Genomic DNA, 23417 nt, shown 5'->3' with positions numbered 1-23417 from the left:
GGATAAAAGGGTCCCTGTCCAGACTGCATGTTTCAGTTCTTTTCACAGAGGTTTGCTGGATTCAATTCAGGCCTTACAGAAGGCCACTTGAAATGTTTTGTTCTTAAGTGCATTTAGCCATGTGTTTTGGCTCCTTATCCTGTTGGAGGATCCATGGTCCACAGAGCTTTCTGACACTGGCAGAATTGTTCGCTCCAGAATGTCTTGAGATGTCATTGTTCCCTGCATTGACTTAAGGCACCCCATGTCATACACAGCAGTGCAGCCCCAAAACATAACTGAGCCCCCTCCATATTTCACAGTGGGCCTAGTGCTCGTTTCTTTGAAAGCTTCATTTTTGGAGCTGATATGACTAGCCAGAAAGCTCCAGTTTTGCGTCATCTGTCCAAAGGACTTAAGTATTGTGGCTTGTCAGTATGCAAATTCCAGTCTGGCTTTTTTATGTTTCTCTTTCAAGAGTGGAGTCCTCCTGGACTTTTTTCCATTAAGGCCACTGTCACTCAAATAGAGACAGATAGTGTGACCAGTCACTAGTGGATCGTGACCTTGGAGTTCAGCTTGTCTCTTTGAAAATTATCCTCGGCTTTTTATCTACTATTCTCACTATCCTTCTATTCATTCTGGGGTCAATTTTCATCTTGCAGCCACATACATTCAGGATGGCTACAGTCCCATTGACTTTGAACTTCTTCATAATATTTGGAACTGTTGTCGCAGGAACATCAACCTGCTTAGAGATGGTCTTCTAATCTTTGCCTATAACAAGCTGGTCTGTCATTTTCTTTATGATCTCTTCAGATAACTCCTGTGCTTTCTCTACTCCATGTTCAGTGTGGCACACACGATGACACCAAACAGCAAAGTGATGACTTTTCTCCATTTAAATTGTCTGAATAGCTGATTGGATTGGCTAATGAGTGTCACGCACAATTGGAGACATGTGTGATAATAATTGAAGAAAACAGCTAGTTTGACAAATCACTCAAATCCAATTATGAATGATCTTTTCAAGGGTCCCCTTAGATAAGTCCAGGCCATTTTAGAATATCTTTGTAGATATACTTGAACTCTTTTCACATTTGCTTTGTTTTACTCAATGACATATCAAAAGAATGCAGATTTACAGGGGACAACAAAGGTGTCCATGTCTGTATTAATAATGTAAGAATGTGGTACAAGTCCTCAAACAAGCAGAAGATGCCCGTATAAGTGAAGAAACAACTGTTGTTATTTGAAAGACTACAAGTGGTTTTGAATTAATGAGAGGAAGTTTCATTTGATTTTTAGGCCATTATATGAAATATGAGCACCAAGCAAAGACCCCCAACTCCACGCCATGCCAAGGTCTAGGGGTGTAACACTATGGCCTTGTTCACACGGGCGTTAAAATCGAGCGTTTTTGCGTTCGTAGCGTCCGGTGAGCGGATTAAGCGCCGAGTGTTTTCTACACGTAGGAGTCAATGAGAGTGTTCACACGGGCTTTGGTGACGTCGCGTTTGTCCGCAGCGCTTATACGGCATCAAAAAGCGTTGCATGCAGCTTTTCTTGGCGTTCAAAACCCAACGAACGCAAGGAAACCGCTTCTAGTTCGCTTTTCTGCGCGCTTATTTTACGCTTCGGAGGACCGGATATATATAAGTTTACATGTTGTATATGAAAAAATATTTATATTTTTAGGTTTTCATATACAACATATATATTTTCATATTGCTTATTTTATTTTATTGTCTCGTGTAATTTGTAAACCATGAACCTATTAATTTATGTTCTAATATAATATTTGATAACGATTATGTAGGGGGGGCAATCCATGGGGGGGGGTCTGAGGGGCATTTCAGTGCATAACACCGGTGTAAGCGCACACTCGACTGCTGTTTCCTTACCTCAAAGTGACAAGTAGTCTCTTCGGGCTAACACCAAGTCGCATATTGGTTGATCGGCATGCAATGTGGCATTGCACCAGCTGCAGCAGACAATCAAAAGTGGAAACCGACATCCGACAGTAATTAAAAAACTTGCGCGGAAATTTTCGCATTTCTTCATAAAGCACAAAAAAACTTCCTTTAACCCAGTGTTTCTCAAACAGTGGGCGCTACCGTGGCTCCGTCAAGGAGGTCGATTTGACCTCGGGGAACATGCTTTTTTATTTTTCTTTTAAATTTTTTTTTAATTTAGAATGCACTTTAAATCTTTTACGTTACATTTAATAAAGCTATTCTTTGTTGTAAATTGGTCTATATTTCTTTCTTTTTTTATTCTCTTATACGTTAATAAGGATACAGTGTTATGCAGAGGTGTACTTATAACAATTTTATAGACAAATGATACTATTTATAGTCGCGCGAGATGTTTTCTTCTTCCTAGGGGGGGCATGACAGAAAATAATTGAGAAGCACTGCTTTAACCCGACGTTGTGCAGTCAGAGGATGAACCCAGTAGCGGCGGCGATGTTTTCTCTCCCTACGTCGCCATATTACGAGTATTTTTAAAACAAGAAGATTAATATCTAACATAGCAAAATGGTCCATATTGAAAGGAGGCACCTCAAATAAAACGACAAGGGCTTTCATATCCAGTTCCCGACACTGCCTCCACAGGTTAACACACAAACTACAATTTGGGCTGCAGGCTGGCGTTAGACAGAGACAAACGAACGCCGGTGTAGAAGTCAATCGATCGCCACCACAAAATGCAACATAAACGTCTAGGACGTTCAGAGCAAGTTCGTTTATCCAAAAACTTAACGCCCGTGTGAACAAGGCCTAAGAGGGAGTTTGAGACATGAATACAGTGTACTAAGAGAGTGAAGAACAGACAGAGGTAAGTGTGGCGGCCTTGGGACTTCTAGAAAGGGCTCACTCCACTGTTTGTGTATTTGTGTGAACTGCTTTACCCTCTAGTGATCTTCTCTTATATAGTGTAGGATTTTATAAACTATGTTTTGGATTATAGGATGGTCCAGCATTGTCACGTCTAAGCTAAGCAGACACAATAAGTTGACCTCACTATAATATCTGATACCAGACTCGGTGAACTCAAGATATTACATGTTTTAAAACAGATACCTAAACTCAGTTATCTTTATTGTACAACTACTACAGAGGAAAAGTGTGGAATTAGTCACCAAAAACTGGTGCTGAGTGGACTGCCAACCTCTGTGATGTGTCTTTAGCAAAGCAAGGCTGGGAATTGCAACAGCTGGGCTCGGGTGTCTGGTTAACACCCCAGCTTTTGTTCACATCAACACCTACTCACCACTGAGATCATCTGACCATTTTGAAATGAACAAAACTCAATTTCTTGGCATTTCAAGAAGTTATAACCATTTGAAGTTCTTGATTTAGGTATGAATACAGTAATTATTTGTATCATATTAAAAAAAATCTTGTGACGAGACGAGACTATTTGGAAGATTTTTTCAAGTCCCACGAGTCGAGACTTTGGCCATGAGATGTTTTCAAGTCCCACCCTCCTCTCAACCACGCACATGGCCCTCTCACCTCTCATTCGTGTGAATGCTTTTGACAGACACAGTTCCTGCTCTCTCAGCTCTTCTAAAATTTTAACATTTTCCTCACTTTAAGTTCCCAATTAAAGAAGACACATGTCCAAATCTTATTGAAGAATTTCATCCCAAAGGGTTAATAACAGAAGAAATGAGTACATGGGCAATCCTAGCACTGAGAAACGATGCAGTGAAATGAATTAATACGAAAAATGTCGATCAGTTACACGGGAAATTAGTTAAATGTGTATCAATAGACTGTGCTGAAACAGTTAGTGGTGATCGTGCAGAAGATGAAAACATCAACTTACAATATCACAAAGAATATCTACAACTGTGGTGGCACGGTGGCGCAGTGGTAGCGCTGCTGCCGCGCAGTTAGGAGACCCGGGTTCGCTTCCCGGGTCCTCCCTGCATGGAGTTTGCATGTTCTCCCCGTGTCTACGTGGATTTCCTCCGGGCGCTCCGGTTTCCTCCCACGGTCCAAAGACATGCAAGTTAGGTGGATTGGTGATTCTAAATTGGCCCTAGAGTGTGGTTTGTGTGTGTCCTGCGGTGGGTTGGCACCCTGCCTGGGATTGGTTCCTGCCTTGTGCCCTGTGTTGGCTGGGATTGGCTTCAGCAGACTCCTGTGAACCTGTGTTCGGAATTCAGCGGGTTGGAAAATTGATGGATATTTACAACTGTTAACACCGCCAGGTCTTCCTCCACACGAATTACTGTAGAATAAAGGATGTATCCAAGAAAGGTAATGTAGTACACCTTCAGAGGATAACATCACACAACAAAGGAGATCTTCATATGCCATTCGTATTAAAACGTTAACAGTTTCCGGTTAGAATAGCTTTTGCAAAGATCTCGGAGCCAAACATTCGAAAAAGTCATTTTATTTAATAGAAAGAAATGAAATTCAATCACGGGCAGTTATACGTTGTGTTGTCACGATTAAAGTCCAAACAAAGAATCAAAATTCAAAGCGATATTGATGAAAATTTAATTTAAAAAATTGTTTTTACTGAAGTTTTACAGTAAGTGTAAGTTTAATTAGTTTTTGCGTGTTAATTTCAAAGCCAAAACAGAACAAAATCGTATTATGCAATGAATAACTCTAACACAGCATGAAACATAATTTACTTTCAAATTATTACATTTTACTATTTTTTAATATGGTTAATTACTTGCTGTAATGTAAAATTGTTCGTAAATTGTACATGCGTAGCACAGGCATGGAGGGTGGCAAAGCCCCTTAGCTTTTCAAAAGATGTAAAGTAATATTCACACCCATACCAATAAAAAAAAAAAAAAAAATCATATCTCAGTTGTTACTGTTACCATGTAGCCCTTCCCTGAATGAGTCCTGCTTATTACAACACCTCATGTCCTGTTTGGTCACCCTTCGCTGAAGCATAATCATATTGTGACATGGCAGACACAGAAGAGCCGCTTTCCATAGCACTTGTTGTGCTGCTTACAGTACAGTACTTTGTACAGTCTGAATGCTGCATACATGCTCAAAAGGCGAGCAGTGTACCGTATGCTACAGTGTTGCCATAAATCCTGTGGCTAGAAGCGTTACTATTCCTTCAAAGATTTTTCCACCAATGCGCGCATACGCAGTGTATTCAAACATTTACGTCATATGCGTTTTTGGTTATATTAGTGACTAGCAAAATACCAGCGGCGAAGTACTGCCTGTAAATTTTTATTAAGAAGAAAATTAAACCTTTTTAAACTGAGGGAAAATATACCAATAATTATTTGTTAAGGATCTCTTTGTATAACACATTGTGAGTTTGGCCCTCCGGTTGTAATATGACCAAGCTGTGCGCTGAGCTTACTCTTGAGCATGCAACGCACAATTGGCCATGTGAACAGTAATCTTGTTTCAAATCTCACAGCTTGGATTGCTGCTGTCATAATCAGTTTGAGTTTCATGGTTTGTTTCAATTACGTTAGTATTTGTAGGACTTGTGTTGAAGAGACATTCAGCATCTGTCAAGCGTTGTAAGTATACAACCGGTTTCATCAATAACTTCACATCCAGCTTTTGAGAGTTTAAAACATTCATAAACATCAAAGTGTCCACTACTGAAATCATCACCTGTCAATCTAAGATGTTTAACAGGCATTGGCGGTTGTCGAAAGGTGTAAAATATTTGGCCATTTCAGTACACTTGAAAGCGACAACCGAACAATTCAGCGGCAGCCATCAACTCACATGCAGATCCATAGGTGAAGGGCTTAAGCATTTCACTCTTCTAGTGCTCCTGTGTAATATAATTATCTCCTGTACTGTCATCAGTCCACACCTTGAACTTGTCCCAGTCATTCAATACATAAGACATAATGTTCCTCCGGATATCAAGAGTGAGCCTGATATGGCCGTGCAATATGTAACAAAGAGAATGGAAAAGGCAGGTGCCATCTCCGGGCATGGAAACCACTCAGTAAGTGACAGTTCTTTGATCGATGGTGATCATCTCGATAGACATGTTAATGGGGGTACGGTTGGAATGATAAAGGAAATGGGTACCTGAACAATGTAAAGTAAGTCTAAAATACCTACACAATAACTATAATCGTAATAAATGAACAATAAAACAGCGGAGAAGCCGTGGATTAAATAAAAAGGCTGTAGTTATCAGCAGGGAGACGTGAATCCGTGGCGGCAAGGAAGGGAATGTAGAGACTGGAGCGACGGACGGCCTTATATAGGCAGGCAGCCAACAACGTGGGAGGCGTTGGGATGGGGGACCCGCCTCAAACGGTGACCGAGATGCAGGCTATGGACGTATATATGTACGTAAGTAGGATTCAGTTAGCGTTGGGAACAGGCGCACCAAATTTCTTGAAGATGGGCCCATAAGTAATAAAGACCGTTGAAAAGTTCAATATGGCAGCCGACAGTGACATCATGCCACCGAAATAAGTATGTACATTGGTTTCGGTTAGCGCAGGAAAGACGCCTACCAAATTTCGTGAAGATGGGGCCTTAAAAATATAAAGTTCAACATGGCGTATGTTGTCGACCGTTATGCATAGAATTTTGAAATGAAACCTGCTTAACCTTTGTAAGTACGCTGTAAGGAATGAGCCTGCCAAATTTCAGCCTTCTACCTACACGGGAAGTTGGAGAATTAGTGACATTGGAAACTTCAATATGGCGGCTGACAGTGGCATCATACCACTGAAATAAGTACGTGCATCGGTTTTGGTTAGTGCAGGGAAGCCACCTACCAAATTTTGTGAAGATGGGGCCATAAATAAGAAAGCTCAACATGGCAGAATTTGCCGACCGTTATCGACCGTTCCGTGTATAATTTTAAAATGAAACCTGCTTAACTTTTGTAAGTAAGCTGTAAAGAATAAGCCTGCCAAATTTCAGCCTTCTACCTACACGGTAAGTTGGAGAATTAGTGATAAGTGAGTCAGTGAGTGAGTCAGTCAGTCAGTGAGGGCTTTGCCTTTTATTAGTATAGATATTTTCGTAAAAATACAAAAACACCATTTTTAAATTAAAAACTGGTAATGTGGACATAAACAAAAGTCCCCTCATCTGTCAACACAAAGCTGAAACAAACAAATCACAGATTATTACTTTTTTCCCAGAGCATAAATAAACAGACAGAGCAATTTAACCAGCTTCCACATTTCTCTCTTTTTAAATATTTTATTAACAGATTCTTTTTTAAACACACTGCATCATGTGTACATTATAAAGCTGTGCTCATTTGCAGTTTAAGAACATGGCAGACACAGGGGAAAGTAACATTTAAAAACTTTTTTTACATGTCAGTGCACAGGAGAACATTTGCACAATTAAATGTAAAGTGACAAAAAAAGGGATATTTCCATAGAAATTAGCACAGTTTTATTAAAAGCATAAGAAACAAAAGAGAATAACGCCTAAGCATTCCAATACCTTGGCAATTACCTTGGCATTGTCCTCTTCTACTGTAAACTTCAGCAGAGCCTCCTCCCTTGGAATTCATGTCTTTCATTTGCCTTCATAAAGCTCTCTGGAAAGACTTGGGTTGATTTATTTACACAGGTAAACGGCCATGTAAACTGATTAGAATTCCTAAAATCCATGGCTGATGATGCTGTCAGGCCAGGAAATTCAGAAGTACACTTAGGAAGTGAATGCACTCGATTTTTGTAGAGGAAGGCAGTTGATTAGAAGCACACGGTAGGAAAGAACTTCCAGTCTGGCAGTTTGGCTATCGGCATCAATCCACGCGGGTCATGCCATTTCATTTCTTGAATTATGAATACTACTTTGGTTTCTTTAGGTTTTGAAACCTCAAAGTCTGAAGAGTATTTGTGTATAAGCAACTATTATAGAATTTTCTTATTCTTCATAATATTGGAATTCTGATCTCAACACCAAAAAAAAATAAAAATAAATAAAACCATAAATATTCAAACATGCTTCATGACTTGGGAAACACTTTCTGGACTTTTATCGTTCAGAGAGAAAAGAATTTTTGCGGCATTTTTTTATGCACATCCTTGATTTTTTTATCTATATAAAAGGTGAACCCGCAGATCCTTTTAATCTCTTAATGCACTTTCTTTGACTAAATGGAGCAGACATCTGGTAGCACCTTTTAGATTTCCTGGAATTAACACTCCTGCGGTCCATTTTTGACAGTTTAACAGGTATACACTTCTCTCTCAGAGGCCTTTTTATAAAGTTATGTAAGAACCACTGATTGTATTTCTGATCACAACAAACGTGAATTTTTTCCAATTATTAATACTTCAACTCTTTCCACACTATTTGATATTGGATGTATTAATTTTCTGTTTGTGTTGAAGCAAAACTGATTTGTGGATTAACACACTGCTTTGTCACCTACCAGGGCCTCGCAGCACGTTGACGTCAGTCCATCTTGGCACAGTCAGCGTGCTTCGGCACTAGCTAGCATACTACTTGGCATAGGTTTAATTTTTCCAGTAACATTATTTCCTTTGAAAATTCACTTAAATTCCACTGCTACTAATTTGCTAACTAAAAAATGTTTTTATCTAAAACAAAATCTTATATTCCCTAAGGAAGAATAGATATTTACATACACATATAAAAAATGCCAGCATCATCTAGAGCAGCTGTGTTACTAAGGCTGGTTCAGGGAGAGCAGCGTGAGGTGTGAGGACAACACGCTGTCTTCACTCGAGTTCAGAGGGCTCTCCCTCTTTGTTTTCTTTGTAGCTGCTTGTTTTGCAAAGCAGCAACACGAGGTAGGATTGGACTTACGAGGAACACGCATGTATTGCATTTTGTTTTTTTTTTTTCATTGTGACAATGCATGAATTTTAAGGCCCTTTTAATAACCATGTTTCCTAGTATTAGAAATAAACACTACCTTCAAAGGTTCTTTCATGGTAGGAATCAGATGTGTTCACCTTATGAAGGACCGTCTCTAAAGCAAATATTTTAGGCAAAGCAGGAGAAGCTATGGGAGGTTTGTTCACCCTCATCTCCATCAGCACGGCTATCTGTGTGACGCGTGGCCCATCTGCCGTGTGGCAGCTTTGACTTGGTGCTCACTGAGCCACTGACGGCAAATGTCTTGCATGACAACGTCCTCAATGGTCTCTGCAGCGAGCAACACCTCCTGCACTAGCTCACCAGCCTGGGGCTGCTCCATCTTCACTGCAGTGAGGTAGGCCGGGCGAAGCTTTCTGCACAGCAAGTAGGCCTTCACCTAGAGCAGGGAGAACAAAAAAATAAAGAAACCGTGTCACATGCTGATGTGACAACCCTGCAGTTCATACTGTACATTAAACACGGATAATTCAAGTAGCCTAAAATTTTAACATGTACATTTTTATATTAAAATTCCACTCCACAATAAAAGTTTATTTTGAGCTTGGCTGCAGATGTGCTATTTATTTGCAAAGTGAGGACACCATGGTGTTGGGTCAATGACTGATGTTTGATCAAGTGCTCTTCAAACTTAAAATCAAATCAACACCAATTCTACCACCCACCTATACCAACACTGTCAAATTCAGCTTCTTAACAGCATCGGCCACAGGACTACAACAAACCCTAAATAGGCAACCAGTCCACCACAGGTCACATTTATACACACACACACACTCTTACTTCAGACCTGTTTAGAACCACAAGTAAACAGAAAGTTCAAGTCTTTGGAATGTGAAGGACCCAAAGAAAAGCCCCTGTGAACAGCGAAAGCATGTAAAAGATCTGAGCAATAAGTAATCAGGCTAGCAGATGAGCCAAGTCTCTCGGAGCTGTGTTACATTTATTTCTGTGCTGGGCTAAACACTGCAACCTACTCCGACACTCGAGGCACACTCCCTGGTCTGGATGGACTGCACTTTAACTCGGTTCATGCGGTCTGTGCCTATTGCTTTGCCACATAAAGTTTATTTTAAGTTCATTGACAACTTCAGCTGGTACAAAACTCAGGACGTGTGTACTAAAGGTAATTAGTACAGCCGCATGGCGATCAGGAGGCACCATCTAAGTGCCAACTGGAAGAAAAGGGAGCAGGGATGGTGCAGGGCAAAATGGTTTTGTATTTCAAGTATAGAGAAAGCAATCGCTGTGCCTACAGATTTCGGTGTGAGCAGTTTCTCATGCAGCATGGAAAACTCACTTCTGAATCTCCATCTGAAATTTGTTAGCATCTTCGCACCTTGAGCAGACAGTCTTACATCAGTCAATCGAATTTTGGCCAGGGAGTTTCACTTCGTGAAATGGCCAGCCAAAGTAGCATATACGCGGGTCATTTATAGTAATTCAGAATTTGGCCACACCTCTCGGCCAAAATGTGAAATGGTCGGCCAATTCGGGAACTGGCAGAACTTTGGGTTTTGGCCATAACATATATAATAGACAGCTATTCTGCTCATGGAAATGGTTCACTGGTTTGCTCCCTTGCTGTGGTCCATCCTCAATTCATGACATTAGGTTCCTAATGTTTTTCTCTTCAGCACTTAGATGTATATTTGAAGCAAGTTACGTCAGATTCTTACCTTATTGCCAGGGCATTTCATTTCCAAGATCAAACTGTCCAGTTCTTTTGCCTATTGATGAATAGAAGACAAAGTAATTATTGATTGTAATTATTCTTCACAATTAGTCAAAATACAGGAATATTTTAATTGGTCTGCTATAATTATATTACATTATATTAGATCATTACTGTTACATATTTATTTATACTCAAGTGCAGTGGCCTAACAAGTACAAGGCAAACCTTAATGCCAATTTTGTGTTGGCTGGACATGCAAATAAGAATTTCACTGTACTCCAAAAATGTGACAGAATTATACAGGAGTTTTGAAATATTGGGATCATGCTGTATTTCACAGGTAAGAAACTAATGGCACACTGAGGTGAACAATTCTGTACCAAAATCCATGCACTAGTTGAGTGTATGATAACGTGAAAATGCAGCACTGATGGCATTACTTACCAGAAATGTTAGCCATTTCTTCACTCTAACAATCATAAAAATGAGAGGTGCAAATCGTGCACATTCCTTTTTGGGACATGAGCCAGTGGAAATAAAATATCTTATCATCTTAAATATAATCCTATTGTAAATACAATGAATGTAAAGTAATTTGAAAACCACGTCTTGCGTATGGCCTGAAGTTGCATATTGTGTAGTTATTCCACTTAATACTGACATATATTCTCTTAGAAGCAGATTAAGAAGTGATGTCCTCAAGTGGGTAAAAACCTGGGTCAGATGATGCCTTTTTTATTTCCAAGTTGTAAAAGTCTACATGCCATGATTAAGAGATTTCCAAGCACAATGTACTATTTACAAAATACTGTCCATCCCACGAGTTTCTCTTTAGGCTATCTAAAGCTTTAATTTAATTAATTTCTTCACGACAATGGGCTATCAGCACATGCTCCCAACATTTACGTCAGGATCAGAGCAACGTACAATAATCCCTCGCTATATCGCGATTCGACTTTCGTGGCTTCACTCTATTGCGGATTTTATATGAAAGCATAACTAAATATATAACGCGGATTTTTCGCTGCTTCGCGGGTTCTGCGGACAATGTGACTTTTTTACTTCCTGTACATGCTTCCTCAGTTGGTTTGCCCAGTTGATTTCATACAAGGGACGCTATTGGCGAATGACTGAGAAGCTAACCAATCAAGAGCACGCAGTTAAGTTCCTGCCTGCTGAATGCAGTGTTAACCAGGAAGTCTCGTCTCACTCATTCAGCATCAACGTGTTTCTCTGTGTAAAGAGTTGTGCTCTTTTGTGTTTATCTTTGTGCATAGTCAAGCCCTTCATTATGGCTCCAAAACGATCTGCTACTGCTTCAGGGGCCGTGCCCAAGCGCAAACGGAAGATGTTAACAATTGCCGAAAAGGTAAACGTTTTGGATTTGTTGAAGGCTACGATTCTTTTTATTTAAAAAGTAGGAAAGGAATATAAGATCTACGGCCGCAGTGTCCTTTTAACCAGGGTGCAAAATGAGTTGTAAGTGGATGTAATAAGGCAGTAGTCTGGATGGAATCTGCTTTAGGGATTTGCATTCAAGACTGCCAGAAGAAGAACAACGGCAGTGCTACACAATCGCCTGAAGTGGCTACTTTGGAAGAGCTGTAACGCTCTCCTTTGTTGTGCAGTAAAATTAAACTCATTGTTATCGGACAAGTCATCGTGTCATTGTTGGTGAGTAACCATAATTAATTTTCTACTTACACTACTTAGTACATGTACTTACGTTTAGTGTCACTGTACACACATTTACTGTATACTATTTTTCTTGCGTTGTACGTATTTATTGCAGGTGGCCTGTCTATCGTAATGGCTGTAACATATGTGATATCGGAGACATATCTTTAAAATAATATTTAGGTTTTACTGTATATAAACAGTGTGTTTATATACATAATTTCAATGAATCTTACCTAATATCTAAGAGAATACAAAGGGATTATGCTGTATAACTCTGCAGGGAATATTTATAAAAAGAGTGTGGGAAAGTTTATAAGGGCTTAAAATATATAAAAATAATTATACAAACATATCGTTTCTACTTCGCGGATTTTCACCTATCGCGGGGGGGTCTGGAACACAACCCCCGCGATCGAGGAGGGATTACTGTACACCTTTCCAAACAAAATCTGGTTTCCCAATTTACTATCCTGAAACAGCAGAAGAATTTAGTAAAATCCACCATTTTAGACTGTTTATTTGATTCACTTATGACTTCTGTTTCTCATCACTAGCTCAGTAGCCACAAGCCGTGCAAATGTAATCGTGTGTCACCAGCAGGATTCAATATTTTATTATCCGGATTTGCAACCCCATATACCCAAGGTAATTTATTTGGACAACCTAGTGTTCTGGGAAAGATTTTTTGTTGAATGTGCTTACAAGATAAAAACTTGTGGCATAATAATGAAAGCCAAACTCTCCAGAATTTAGGGCTCTGTTATATCCATCATTGTTTAGGCCATACCGTCACAAATTTATGGTTGCTGAGCACAATAAGTTCCAAATATGACTCAAAATGCCTACTTTTGAAACTGTTAAACCCCTGCTAGTGATGAAAAACACAAATGCAGAATCTTTGTAAATGCTCTGTATGCAAAGGGGGCTCTGATGAGCACAAAAGGCAAAGAAGGAGTTGAATAAAATGGCAGTCTTATAGCAAAGAAAGCCCCAATACACAAATCCAAAGAACAGTCGAAAAAACTTCAAAAAAGGTTGAAATCCAGAACAATATATTCTAAACCAAGCAATAAACACTAAAGCTCACCAACTGCAAGGGACGCTGGGTTTTGCTCAACTTTTATAGGGTTGAGGGCAGTCCCTCGATGGTGATGGGCACGTGGTCCTGCCTCTTATTAGAATGCTTACACACGTACATTATGGCTGCCCTGTGTTCCCAGCATTCATTTCATACGTCTTCTGAGCACGTCGTCAGAAATGAACGAGACACATGCGCGAGTTGCAGAAACCAGTAAAAATATGGGTGGTGTGTGTGTTCAAGTTTTGGTATGTCACTTCAGTATTGTTGTTTACTATCAACATGTGACGGCCAGCCACACTGCGGCTCCAAAAGGATCAATCTGCATGCTTTGATGTTTGATGAATGGTTTGATGTGGTGAAGCAAATCATCAAACTTACATGCGAACATGCAAGTATATTCATGGTGCTTTTCTTCATTGATTTCTAGTACAGGCAATACAAGTGTTGCATATTGCCCTTGGTAACGACACGATACATTCAAAAGTCTCACAGACCATCTTCTGTGTTGCTGTCTTCTTCTTTTTTTTTGCAACTTCGTAACAGCATCAGAATGCAAAGAACTTTTATCTTTAACATCTTATCTTTCCTCAACTCACAACACAACAAAACTGGACGTTGTTTTCTCACCGTGATGATTTCTCAGACTGTCACCTGGTAGAATCCTCCAGACTTACTAAAAGTGCACATACAAGTATAGCCATTACACTGATTGCGAGTGTGTCCTGGAGTAGTGTCCTCAGTCTCACACGTTGCGTAGCATGAAATATACCCCCGGCCTTAGGGGACCAGCCCCAAAACATATGATACATAATAAAAGATACACAAATACACAGAAACAAAATGATCAATAATATTAACACGAGCAAAAGAATAAAAAAATTAAGGAAACAAAAGAGAAATCTGAACTCCAGCCAAAACAACACACAGCTTCATACAAATGTAATTTGGTCATGTGGAAGGAGTATCCGATTTTATTTTTTATCATTACGAATTCTAGAATAACACTGAAATGTAAAGCGATGGAGATAAAAAGCAGGTTCTCACATGTGCAGGCCCTTTGTCTGCAACCTCAATGCAGCCGAGAATGATGTTGTCACAGTCATTTTTAGTGGCCGCTCCTGATTCGCTCACACACTTAAGCAGCTGTTTGATGTCCTTGTACTGTTGTTGCTTCACCAAGCGTTTTCCTGCTTTGTCATAAGCCATTGATGCATCCAGCTGGAAATCCTATAAAATGAAATTCATCAAGTGGACAATTCAGTTAATTTCTAACCGTTTGAAGAACTTTACTTATGTAATCAAAGTCTACCATCTAAACATGTGATTCATTACTTTTAATCGGGACTATATAGCTCCTTCATATACAAAGCATGCTATGAAGTGTATTTGACCCGGTTTGACTTTCTGTGTAATTTCACAGGCATTCTGTAAATCCTCCACTGGACCAATATCCATCACCAAATGTCTCCTCTATGTATTAGTCAGTTTCTTTCACTGTTTAGGATAAATCTCACCCCACTACTGCACACTGAGCTCCTTCATCTTCATGACATCAGTGCGTTTGAGTATGAACTGCTCTCTCAGGTCCTGGCACTCAGGCTTCCATTGAATGTTCCTGTTGTGCCAGAAGGTCTTTACTAAGACTGTCCCTTGCCATATGCCATCTTGGTAACGTCTTAAGCTTTCTGAATCCCTTGCCCACCAAGGAAGCTACTACATATCTTTATTATTCCGATGTTAATATTCAATAAGAATTACGTGATAGACACTTAGCAGCAATATGTCAATAGATTCAGCTACTGTCTAAGTGTTTAAAACTAAAGAAAGAAACAATAAAAAAAAAAAACCAAAATCAAAAAATCTGCAGGCCTCAAAAAGACATATCTTAGAAAAGTGTTGGCGAAATTACGTGCCCCTACTGATGATTCAAATCTGACACGTGTTTGCAGGCACACTAAGTCACAGTGATGAATACACTTCACAGCTGGAGCACATGGATACTTCTGTCAAGGACAGGTTTTACTTTCTGATTTCTAATAAATTTGCAAATGTTTCTGAAAGCATATTTTCACTTTGTCATTAAGAGTTATTGAGTGTGTATTCATGGACAAGAATGGCAAACTTACACTAAATCCATAACAAAATGTCGAGAAAGTGAAGTGGTCAAGATAAATATAAATATTAATTTACTACAATTTTTATTATAATGTAATGTTAATTACCGTGGAATTAGATTAAAATATAGCTTTCCAGTAGCATTTAAGATTCAGTTTTTAGGATTATTTGATTATAATTACAGTAATCCCTCGCTATATCGCGCTTCGACTTTCGCGGCTTCACTCTTATCGCGGATTTTAAATGTAAGCACATCTAAATATATATCACAGATTTTTCGCTGGTTCGCAGATTTCTGCGGACAATGGGTCTTTTAATTTATGCTACACGCTTCCTCAGTTTGTTTGCCCTGTTGATTTCATACAAGGGACGCTATTGGCTAATGGCTTAGAAGCTACCCAATCAGAGCATGTATTACATATTAACTAAAACTCCTCAATGCTATAAGATATCCATCCCGCGCGGAGCTTGATTGTTTGCTTGTCTTTGCCTCTCTCTCACCCTCTCTAACATTCTCTGCGCCTGACGGAGGGGCTGTGAGCAGAGGTGCTGTTTGCACAGAATCTGTTTGCCTAGTGGATACGGACGCACCTCTAAGAAATGCCGCTTTATCGCGGTTCTTCCAAAAGCACACTTATTGATTTTTTGATGGTTTGCTTTAATCTCGCTCTCTCTCTCTCTCTCTGACGTTCTCTGCGCCTGACGGAGGAGATGTGAGCAGAGGGGCTGTTTGCACAAAGGCTGCTTGCTTAGAAGATACTGACGCTCCTCTAAAAAATGCCGCGGCAAACTTAAAAGCACACGTATTGATTTATTGATTGTTTGCTTTTCTTTGCGAGCGATCTCTCTCTCTGAAATTCTCTGCTCCTGAAGAGAAGAAGATCTATTTGCATTCTTTTAATTGTGAGAAAGAACTGTCATCTCAGTCTTGTCATGGAGCACAGTTTAAACTTTTGACTAAAGGGTGTTATTTCATGTCTAGAGGGCTCTAATAATGTTAACAGTATGGGAGAGTTTATAAGGGCTTAAAATATATAAAAATAACTACACAAACATATGGTTTCTACTTCGCAGATTTTCATCTATTGCGGGGGGTTCTGGAACGCAACCCCCGCGATCGAGGAGGGATTACTGTACTCTTAACTTTTTGCATTATAAATCAACACTGCTGCATAAGTGAAAACAGATGTGTGCCTGCAGTACTTAGGAGACATGATCATGTGGTGAACTCACTCAAGGGCTGGATGGTCACAGACCAGCTCACATTTTTTTCCAGGGGTTTTCTTGCTGCTTATGCCAATAGGGGGAAATATTTGAATATTTTTTTCAATTGTTTGATCCGTTTTATCTCTGCCTAAGGTGTGTTGTTGTATATCCCACATAAGTAACAAATAAAAGACACAAAGATTTGTTTTCTTACACTTGACTGTTTTATACAAGTCTGCTCCTTGATAATCACCTGTATAACTCTGAACGCGATACCAAATCCTTCTTCAATATTCTTGCCACCAAGCATGACCTATAGCCAATGGAAGAAAAATGTTTTTGATGAATGCTTCCATTTATCGGTTTGAACCAACCTAGTAAATGACATGCTTGTTACGAGTATACTGTGGATAACTTTCACAAAATAAGCAACTAGCAATACTTGAGTCATGAGACACACCATACTCTGTTATTTAGCCGGAACACATGATCTGGAGTCTCTTTATGTACAACAGATCAGCAGAAGAATTGCAAAACCCCTCACTTCATTTTTCTTGCTAACACCTACCTGCTACCTCCTCACTCCCAGACAGGTCATAAAGCCAATATGCATCATAAACAGATAAACCAGGAGCAAAGTGATGTAAACCCCCCACTTTACTAAACACAACTGCAACAGTGAACTTCAAGGATCAGCAAGCCCTTTGGGAAACGCCTGTATTTGGTTTGCTGCTGTAGAAGCACAGCCATCCATTCTTACTTTGCATGCTACCTCCATCTTCATGTGGCTGTTACCAAACAGATTGGCTGGAGTGCTCCCAGTTCCCTTAGACACCCCTGTTGATTCACAACGCTGCAGGAACTTGGTAACTTCTATCTGCAACTCAATAGTGTTCACGTGTCTGAGTGGGAGAAACATGAGAAGTGCGTTCTCGAATTAATATACCAAAATGCTGGAAAGTGTTCCAAGTCTCAACTTAAAACTAGACTATTTATTTGATTTTAAAGAAGATACTTTCCATGAGTGGTTAGATGAAACTATCAATAAAGGATACAAATAAATCAATCATAGCCCCCATCTTACTATTTACCTGGAAACATCTGTGGAGGACATCTTCTTCCGGAATGAACTTGACGATTTCCGTCTCGCAGAACCCCTGCTTGAGCACTCATGCAGATATGTTTTCAGGTGATCTTTGGCCTTCACTAGCCACTTCTGGTTTTCACCCAGATCCACGTAGGATTCTGCTTTGTATGTGAAGAATCTTATGCAAGTCATGGCTGCTCTAACGTGGTCCTGTAGCAGGTGACATTTACATTTACTTATTTAAAGGCTGATGCCTTTATCCACGGCGACTTGCAACATTTATGATACAGTTGGCTACATTTCTTTTGGTTTTTTTCTGATTGGAATGCAGGCAGGTCAAAATGACTTGCTCATGCTCACATAGTGTCAGTAGCAGGATTTGAATCCACAACCTCATGACTTGAAGTCCAAAGCCTTAACTGCTACAAAACAGAAACATAAGGCAGTTGACAAACTCAAGCCATCAAGCTCATGTCGTGCTGATCCCTAAGCTATGTACTGCAAGGAGTCTTGTACAGCCAGCAACAAACACAACCTCTTAGTAATTATTACACCTAATATGAGTCAAGCACAAAACACAAAGTGGCCGTACATATCCAGTAAAATATTTAGTCCTCACTATTTTAAGTAGAAATGTGCCCAATCTGCCATGACCAAATTAAAACGCTTTCTATGCCACTTTAATGTTGCTTCACAAATGCCACACTTATTCATTAAGCAAATGTGGAAGTTTTATTTCTCATTTCTAAATTACTAAGAAATGCGCAAAACTGGAAGTAAGCAATAAGTATATCAGTTTGAAAAAATGCCAAGTGGTTAAATTAACTTTGGAACGTCTAGAACAGTTGTGGTTTTCATGGACAGAACATCACGACACAGCTCAGGATGTCCAGCTAGGGGGGCTGGGGGTAGCACTGTTGCTACCACTACAGATGGTGTTGTCCTCTTGGCCTCATCTGACTGTGACCTTCGGCACATGCTTGAGCGATATGCTACCGAGATGAGGATCGGCACCTCCAAGTCTGAGGTCATGGTTCTCGCTCTCACAAAAGAGTGGATTGCTCTTTGCAGGCCAGGGGAGAATGGAGGAGTTCAGGTATCTTGAGATCATGTTAACAAGTAATGGAAAGTTAACATGCGATCAACAAGTGGACTGAAGCAGCTACAGCTTCTCTGCTAGTGCTGTACCGGTCCGTGGCAAAGTGGAAGCAGAGCCTAAACTCTCAGTTTACCACTCGATGTACATCCCTGTCCTCACCAATGTTTGGAAGCTGTGGGTAATAACCTAAAGAATGAGATTGTGAGTACAATCTGCAGAAATGAGGTTTCTTTGTAGGGTTGCTGGGCTGACACTTCGTGACAGGGTGAGAAGCTCAGTGTAGAGTCGCTACTCCCCTAAAACCGAGAAGAGCCAGTTTAGGTGGTTTGGACATGTCGTAAGAATGGACCTATGGGTGGCTCTCCATGAATCTGCTCCCAGCACGTCCCACTGGAGGGAGACCCTGTGGCAGGTCCAGAACATGGTTGGCTAGCTTGGGAATACCAAGAAGAGCTCGAATCTGTATATGGGGAAAGGGAACACTGAGCTGATCAGTTTAGCCTGCTGCTACTGCGACCCGCACCAGAAAAAGCGGTCAATAAAATGAAATGAGATGAGACATCAATAACACCAATTTAATATTTTCTTGTAAACCAGTGGATAGTAAATTACATAACACACACCGTTACAATGTCTAAGATCTATAAATAACATCTATGTGCTCTCCCACTTGGACAGAGGCAGTGGTGCTGTAAGAATTATGTTTCTGGACTTCTCTAGTGCCTTCAACACCATCCAACCTCTGCTCCTTAAGATGGGAGTAGATTTATCTGGTGGCATGGATCATGGACTATCTTACAGACAGACCTCAGTATGTGCGTCTTGGGAACTGCAGGTCTGACATTGTGGTCAGCAACACAGGAGCGCCGCAGGGGACTGTACTTTCTCCGGTCCTGTTCAGTCTATATACATCAGACTTCCAATACGACTTGGAGTCCTGCTACATGCAAATGTTCGCTGATGACACTGCTATTGTGGGCTGCATCAGAAGTGGGCAGAAGGAGGAGTATAGGAACTATACAAGGACTTTGTTAAATGGTGCGACTCAAACCACCTACACCTGAACACCAGCAAGACCAAGGAACTGGTGATGGATTTTAGGAGGCCCAGGCCCCTCATGGACCCTGTGATCATCAGAGGTGACTGTGTGCAGAGGGTGCAGACCTATAAATATCTGGGAGTGCAGCTAGATGACAAATTAGACTGGACTGCCAATACTGATGCTCTGTGTAAGAAAGGTAAGAGCCAACTATACTTTCTTAGAAGGTTGGCGTCCTTCAACATCTGCAATAAGATGCTGCAGATGTTATACCAGACGAGTGCCCTCTTCTACGTGGTGGTGTGCTGGGGAGGCAGCATAAAGAAGAGGGATGCCTCACACCTGGACAAACTTGTTAAAAAGGCAGGCTCTATTGAAGGAATAAAGTTGGACAGTTTAACATCTGTGGCAGAGCAACGGGCACTAAGCAAACTCCTGTCAATCCTGAAGAATCCACTGCATATACTGAACAGTGTCATCTCCAGACAGAGGAGCAGCTTCAGTGACAGACTGAGGAGATCGTTCCTCCCCCACACTATGCGACTCTTCAATTCCATCTGGGGGAGTAAATGCTAACATTACCCAAAGTTATTGTCTGTTTTTATATGCATTTTTATTACTATTTAATTTAATATTGTTTTTTGTATCAGTATACTGCTGCTGGATTATGTGAATTTCCCCTTGGGATTAATAAAGTATCTATCTATCTATCTATCTAATTCTAGTATAACAAATTCACTGCAAACAATCAGCACAGAAAATGAATAATAATCTACTCCTTGAATTGAGATCAGGCAGGCCATTCCTTCATATCATGTCCCACTTAAAACACGGTTTGCTTAGTGCTGGGATCATCAAGACTACATTAAAAAGGTCAATAAAGGCACCATAACTGCAGACGGTATGAAGACGTTTGACACTATTAATGGACAGTTGTTCTAAGTATTAATCTTCTTGTTTTTGTGAACACCACAGTGAATATTTTTACGGAGTTCTTCCTCAAATACTATGAAATAGTCTTTCTAGGTGTCAAATATCTGCACTGTGCAGTCTCAAACTTGTACAAAGCAGCACACTCACCAGACATATTCATTTCAACTAAATCCAGTTTATTTTTGTAGGGTGCTCTTCACTGCTTGCCTGCACAGACAAGTTCACTAGTAAACGGTACAAACTGCAAACAAATCTGGTCTCATTATTTGACGAGTAATTTGCAAACAGACAGGAAAAGAAAATAGTTTGAAATTGATTAACATATATGGAGACCAACAACGTCTGTCCATTAATTAATTGTTAAATTATGGCTAACTGACAGTCAGGGAGAGAAAAACAAACACTCCAGGCAGCAGCATTCCAGGATAAAATAAATTAATTAGGGTCTACTGTCAATTATACCAGAAAATGTCAGACAATGTCACAACCCTAGGGACCCTGACCAACTGGTCACCCATCCCTTCCTGGGTCTATTGGCCACAGTATTCCAATTCACTAAATGGCTGTATTTGAGTTACTGGTACAAAACTCACCTTCATAAACTGCTGCAGGTCATACAGGATGTTGAAGAATCCACGCTTCTGTAAGTGTTTGCAGGCTGCAATGAGATAGTGGCTCCAGCTCTCCAGACTTGAGTCAATTGACTCCATGAGGCTCTCTAAACCATGCAGCTTTCCACTCTCATAGCTGGCAACAAAAATCCCTTCCAAAAACACATCATCTGGGCAATCCTGGGCAAATAAAACATAAAAATAAGAGCAACAATCTGAATGATGTGCAGCCAAGTATCTGGGGAAAAATCTCTAGTACCATTAACAAAATCTTAAGGTTATAGGAAGCAGAAGATACCCCGGAGGCTCACTGTTGACTATGCTAAAAGAGCAACCAAAAACACAGAGGTGTGCAACATGACCAGTATTAGTTACAAAGCTCAGGCTCTGTAAACTCCCATCAATTAGCAGACATTGAAAAGCACAAACTTCTACCTTATGTAACAGGTGTAAGAGTGCGTCTTTCATGCAGTCGTGCCTCATGTAAAAGCTGATGATGGCCAAATTTGTCCCGTAGGTGTGCAGGTAATAAAGACACTCTTGGTAGTTGCTGTTCTGTTGAATCTTTCCTTCTGGCTTGTCAGATGCAGGGGTCTCCAGCAGTGCATCTTCCAGTTCTTTCAGGGAGGCCAGAATGCCCTCATCTGCCTGTAAATATAATAAAATGAATTTTTAATTAAATCTTCAAATCAAAGCACCCTCTCTAATATTGGTGTTTATTGAACAGAACATTCCAAACACGTAATCAAAAAAAATAGCATTAAATTAAGCTAAGGAGGGAAACATTCTCGATTCCTGGTTCACTCTGTTGATAGCACAGAAAAGCTCTCAGGACTCCAGAAGGTCTAAGAAGCCTCAGGAATATACTGTGGAAGATGTTGGCCCTGGACTATGATCATGGATACGTTAACATTGTTTCTTCAGACAAAGATTTGATAGGTATGAATATACAAGAGCATCTTTAGCATGTAGCTGATAACATGCAAATCTTTAGGTGAGCACATTTACTTAAAAAAGCAAACAATGAATAATGTAATATATTCTTGCTGCTGAAACTCACAGTCAGATACTTCTTCCTAGGGAAGCGTCTTCATACTTTAAAGCAGAGACACAAAACAAAGCGCCTTTGTTATATTAGTATGGCATCCTTTTAAGGGTACATTGAACTGGTATCTTTTAGAATAATACTTGCATATTTATCACATTTACAAGACCTTGTAAGCCTAAGAGTCCAATATGCTAAGGTGTAAGAAAATGATTTTCTCATTTTACACATTTTTTATTATAAAATTGATTTAGTTAATAAAGTAAGAGAAAATTAATAGTAAAAAATAAGTTAAAAGTAAAACAGATTGGGGAAAAAATAAATAGGAGGCTGCGATTCTACTCTTCACCAATACATATGACAAGTTGGAGTTATGGGAAAAGCAACCTGACTAACTGAAACAACAACTTGGAGGTCTCCCTGCGGCTTTACATCATTGCAGCTGTTGACAATGGTAAATATGGAGATCATTCAAAAAATAGCTGCTGTTGCTTGCTTGGACTATTTGGAGAAACGCCATGGAAGCATTCACATGATTTCAAAGTGCTATTACTACTCATAGAAGAAACACAGGTTGTTTATGGGTTTCTGCATTACCTGTTAATATATATATTCACAGTTAAAAATTATTTACAAAAGAGTAATATTTGCTTTTACTGCTTTACAAAGACCATCTTACAACATTATTCATGTTGTCGGCTGTAGCTTCATTTGGTATCAATATATTATAACAATTAATTCATCTGAAGTATGCTTTTGGCTATAATATTCAAAGCAAATAACATCTAAGCAACGGAGTATTGTGGTCTGCAGCTGTTCCCAGGGTTTCTTGTATTTACTCCTCTAACCCTAATGAGATTCTGCATTAGCAAAATGCATTATTGGCTCTCTTAATGGGATCACACGGTAATAATGAAGCCATAGACCTCTTTGTACTGGTCAATGGAGAACACTTAAGCTTTGTTAAAACTGACATCACCTCTTCAACTGACATGTTTATCTGTTA

The 23417-nt window shown here is 39.9% G+C and overlaps 1 protein-coding gene across 3 annotated transcripts in view; it reads right to left on the bottom strand.

Annotated features, from left to right (window-relative positions):
• Positions 1-7148: 7148 nt before the first annotated feature.
• Positions 7149-23417, bottom strand: part of zfyve26 (zinc finger, FYVE domain containing 26) — a 152547-nt gene continuing 136278 nt past the window's right edge. For all 3 annotated transcript variants that reach the window (XM_039742229.1, XM_039742231.1, XM_039742230.1), the window contains 8 exons: positions 21802-22014; positions 21349-21546; positions 17689-17894; positions 17358-17499; positions 16851-16910; positions 14321-14503; positions 10517-10567; positions 7149-9216 (listed from right to left, as the gene is read on the bottom strand). In XM_039742229.1, coding sequence (XP_039598163.1) covers positions 9004-9216; positions 10517-10567; positions 14321-14503; positions 16851-16910; positions 17358-17499; positions 17689-17894; positions 21349-21546; positions 21802-22014 — 1266 coding nt within the window. In that variant the 3' untranslated portion in view covers positions 7149-9003. The remainder of the gene's footprint in view (positions 9217-10516; positions 10568-14320; positions 14504-16850; positions 16911-17357; positions 17500-17688; positions 17895-21348; positions 21547-21801; positions 22015-23417) is intronic.

The sequence above is a fragment of the Polypterus senegalus genome, chromosome 18, assembly GCF_016835505.1.
Source record: "Polypterus senegalus isolate Bchr_013 chromosome 18, ASM1683550v1, whole genome shotgun sequence".
NCBI lineage: Eukaryota > Metazoa > Chordata > Cladistia > Polypteriformes > Polypteridae > Polypterus > Polypterus senegalus.
Note: the sequence above shows the minus strand (reverse complement) of the source record. Positions and strands in the feature narration are given on the sequence as shown.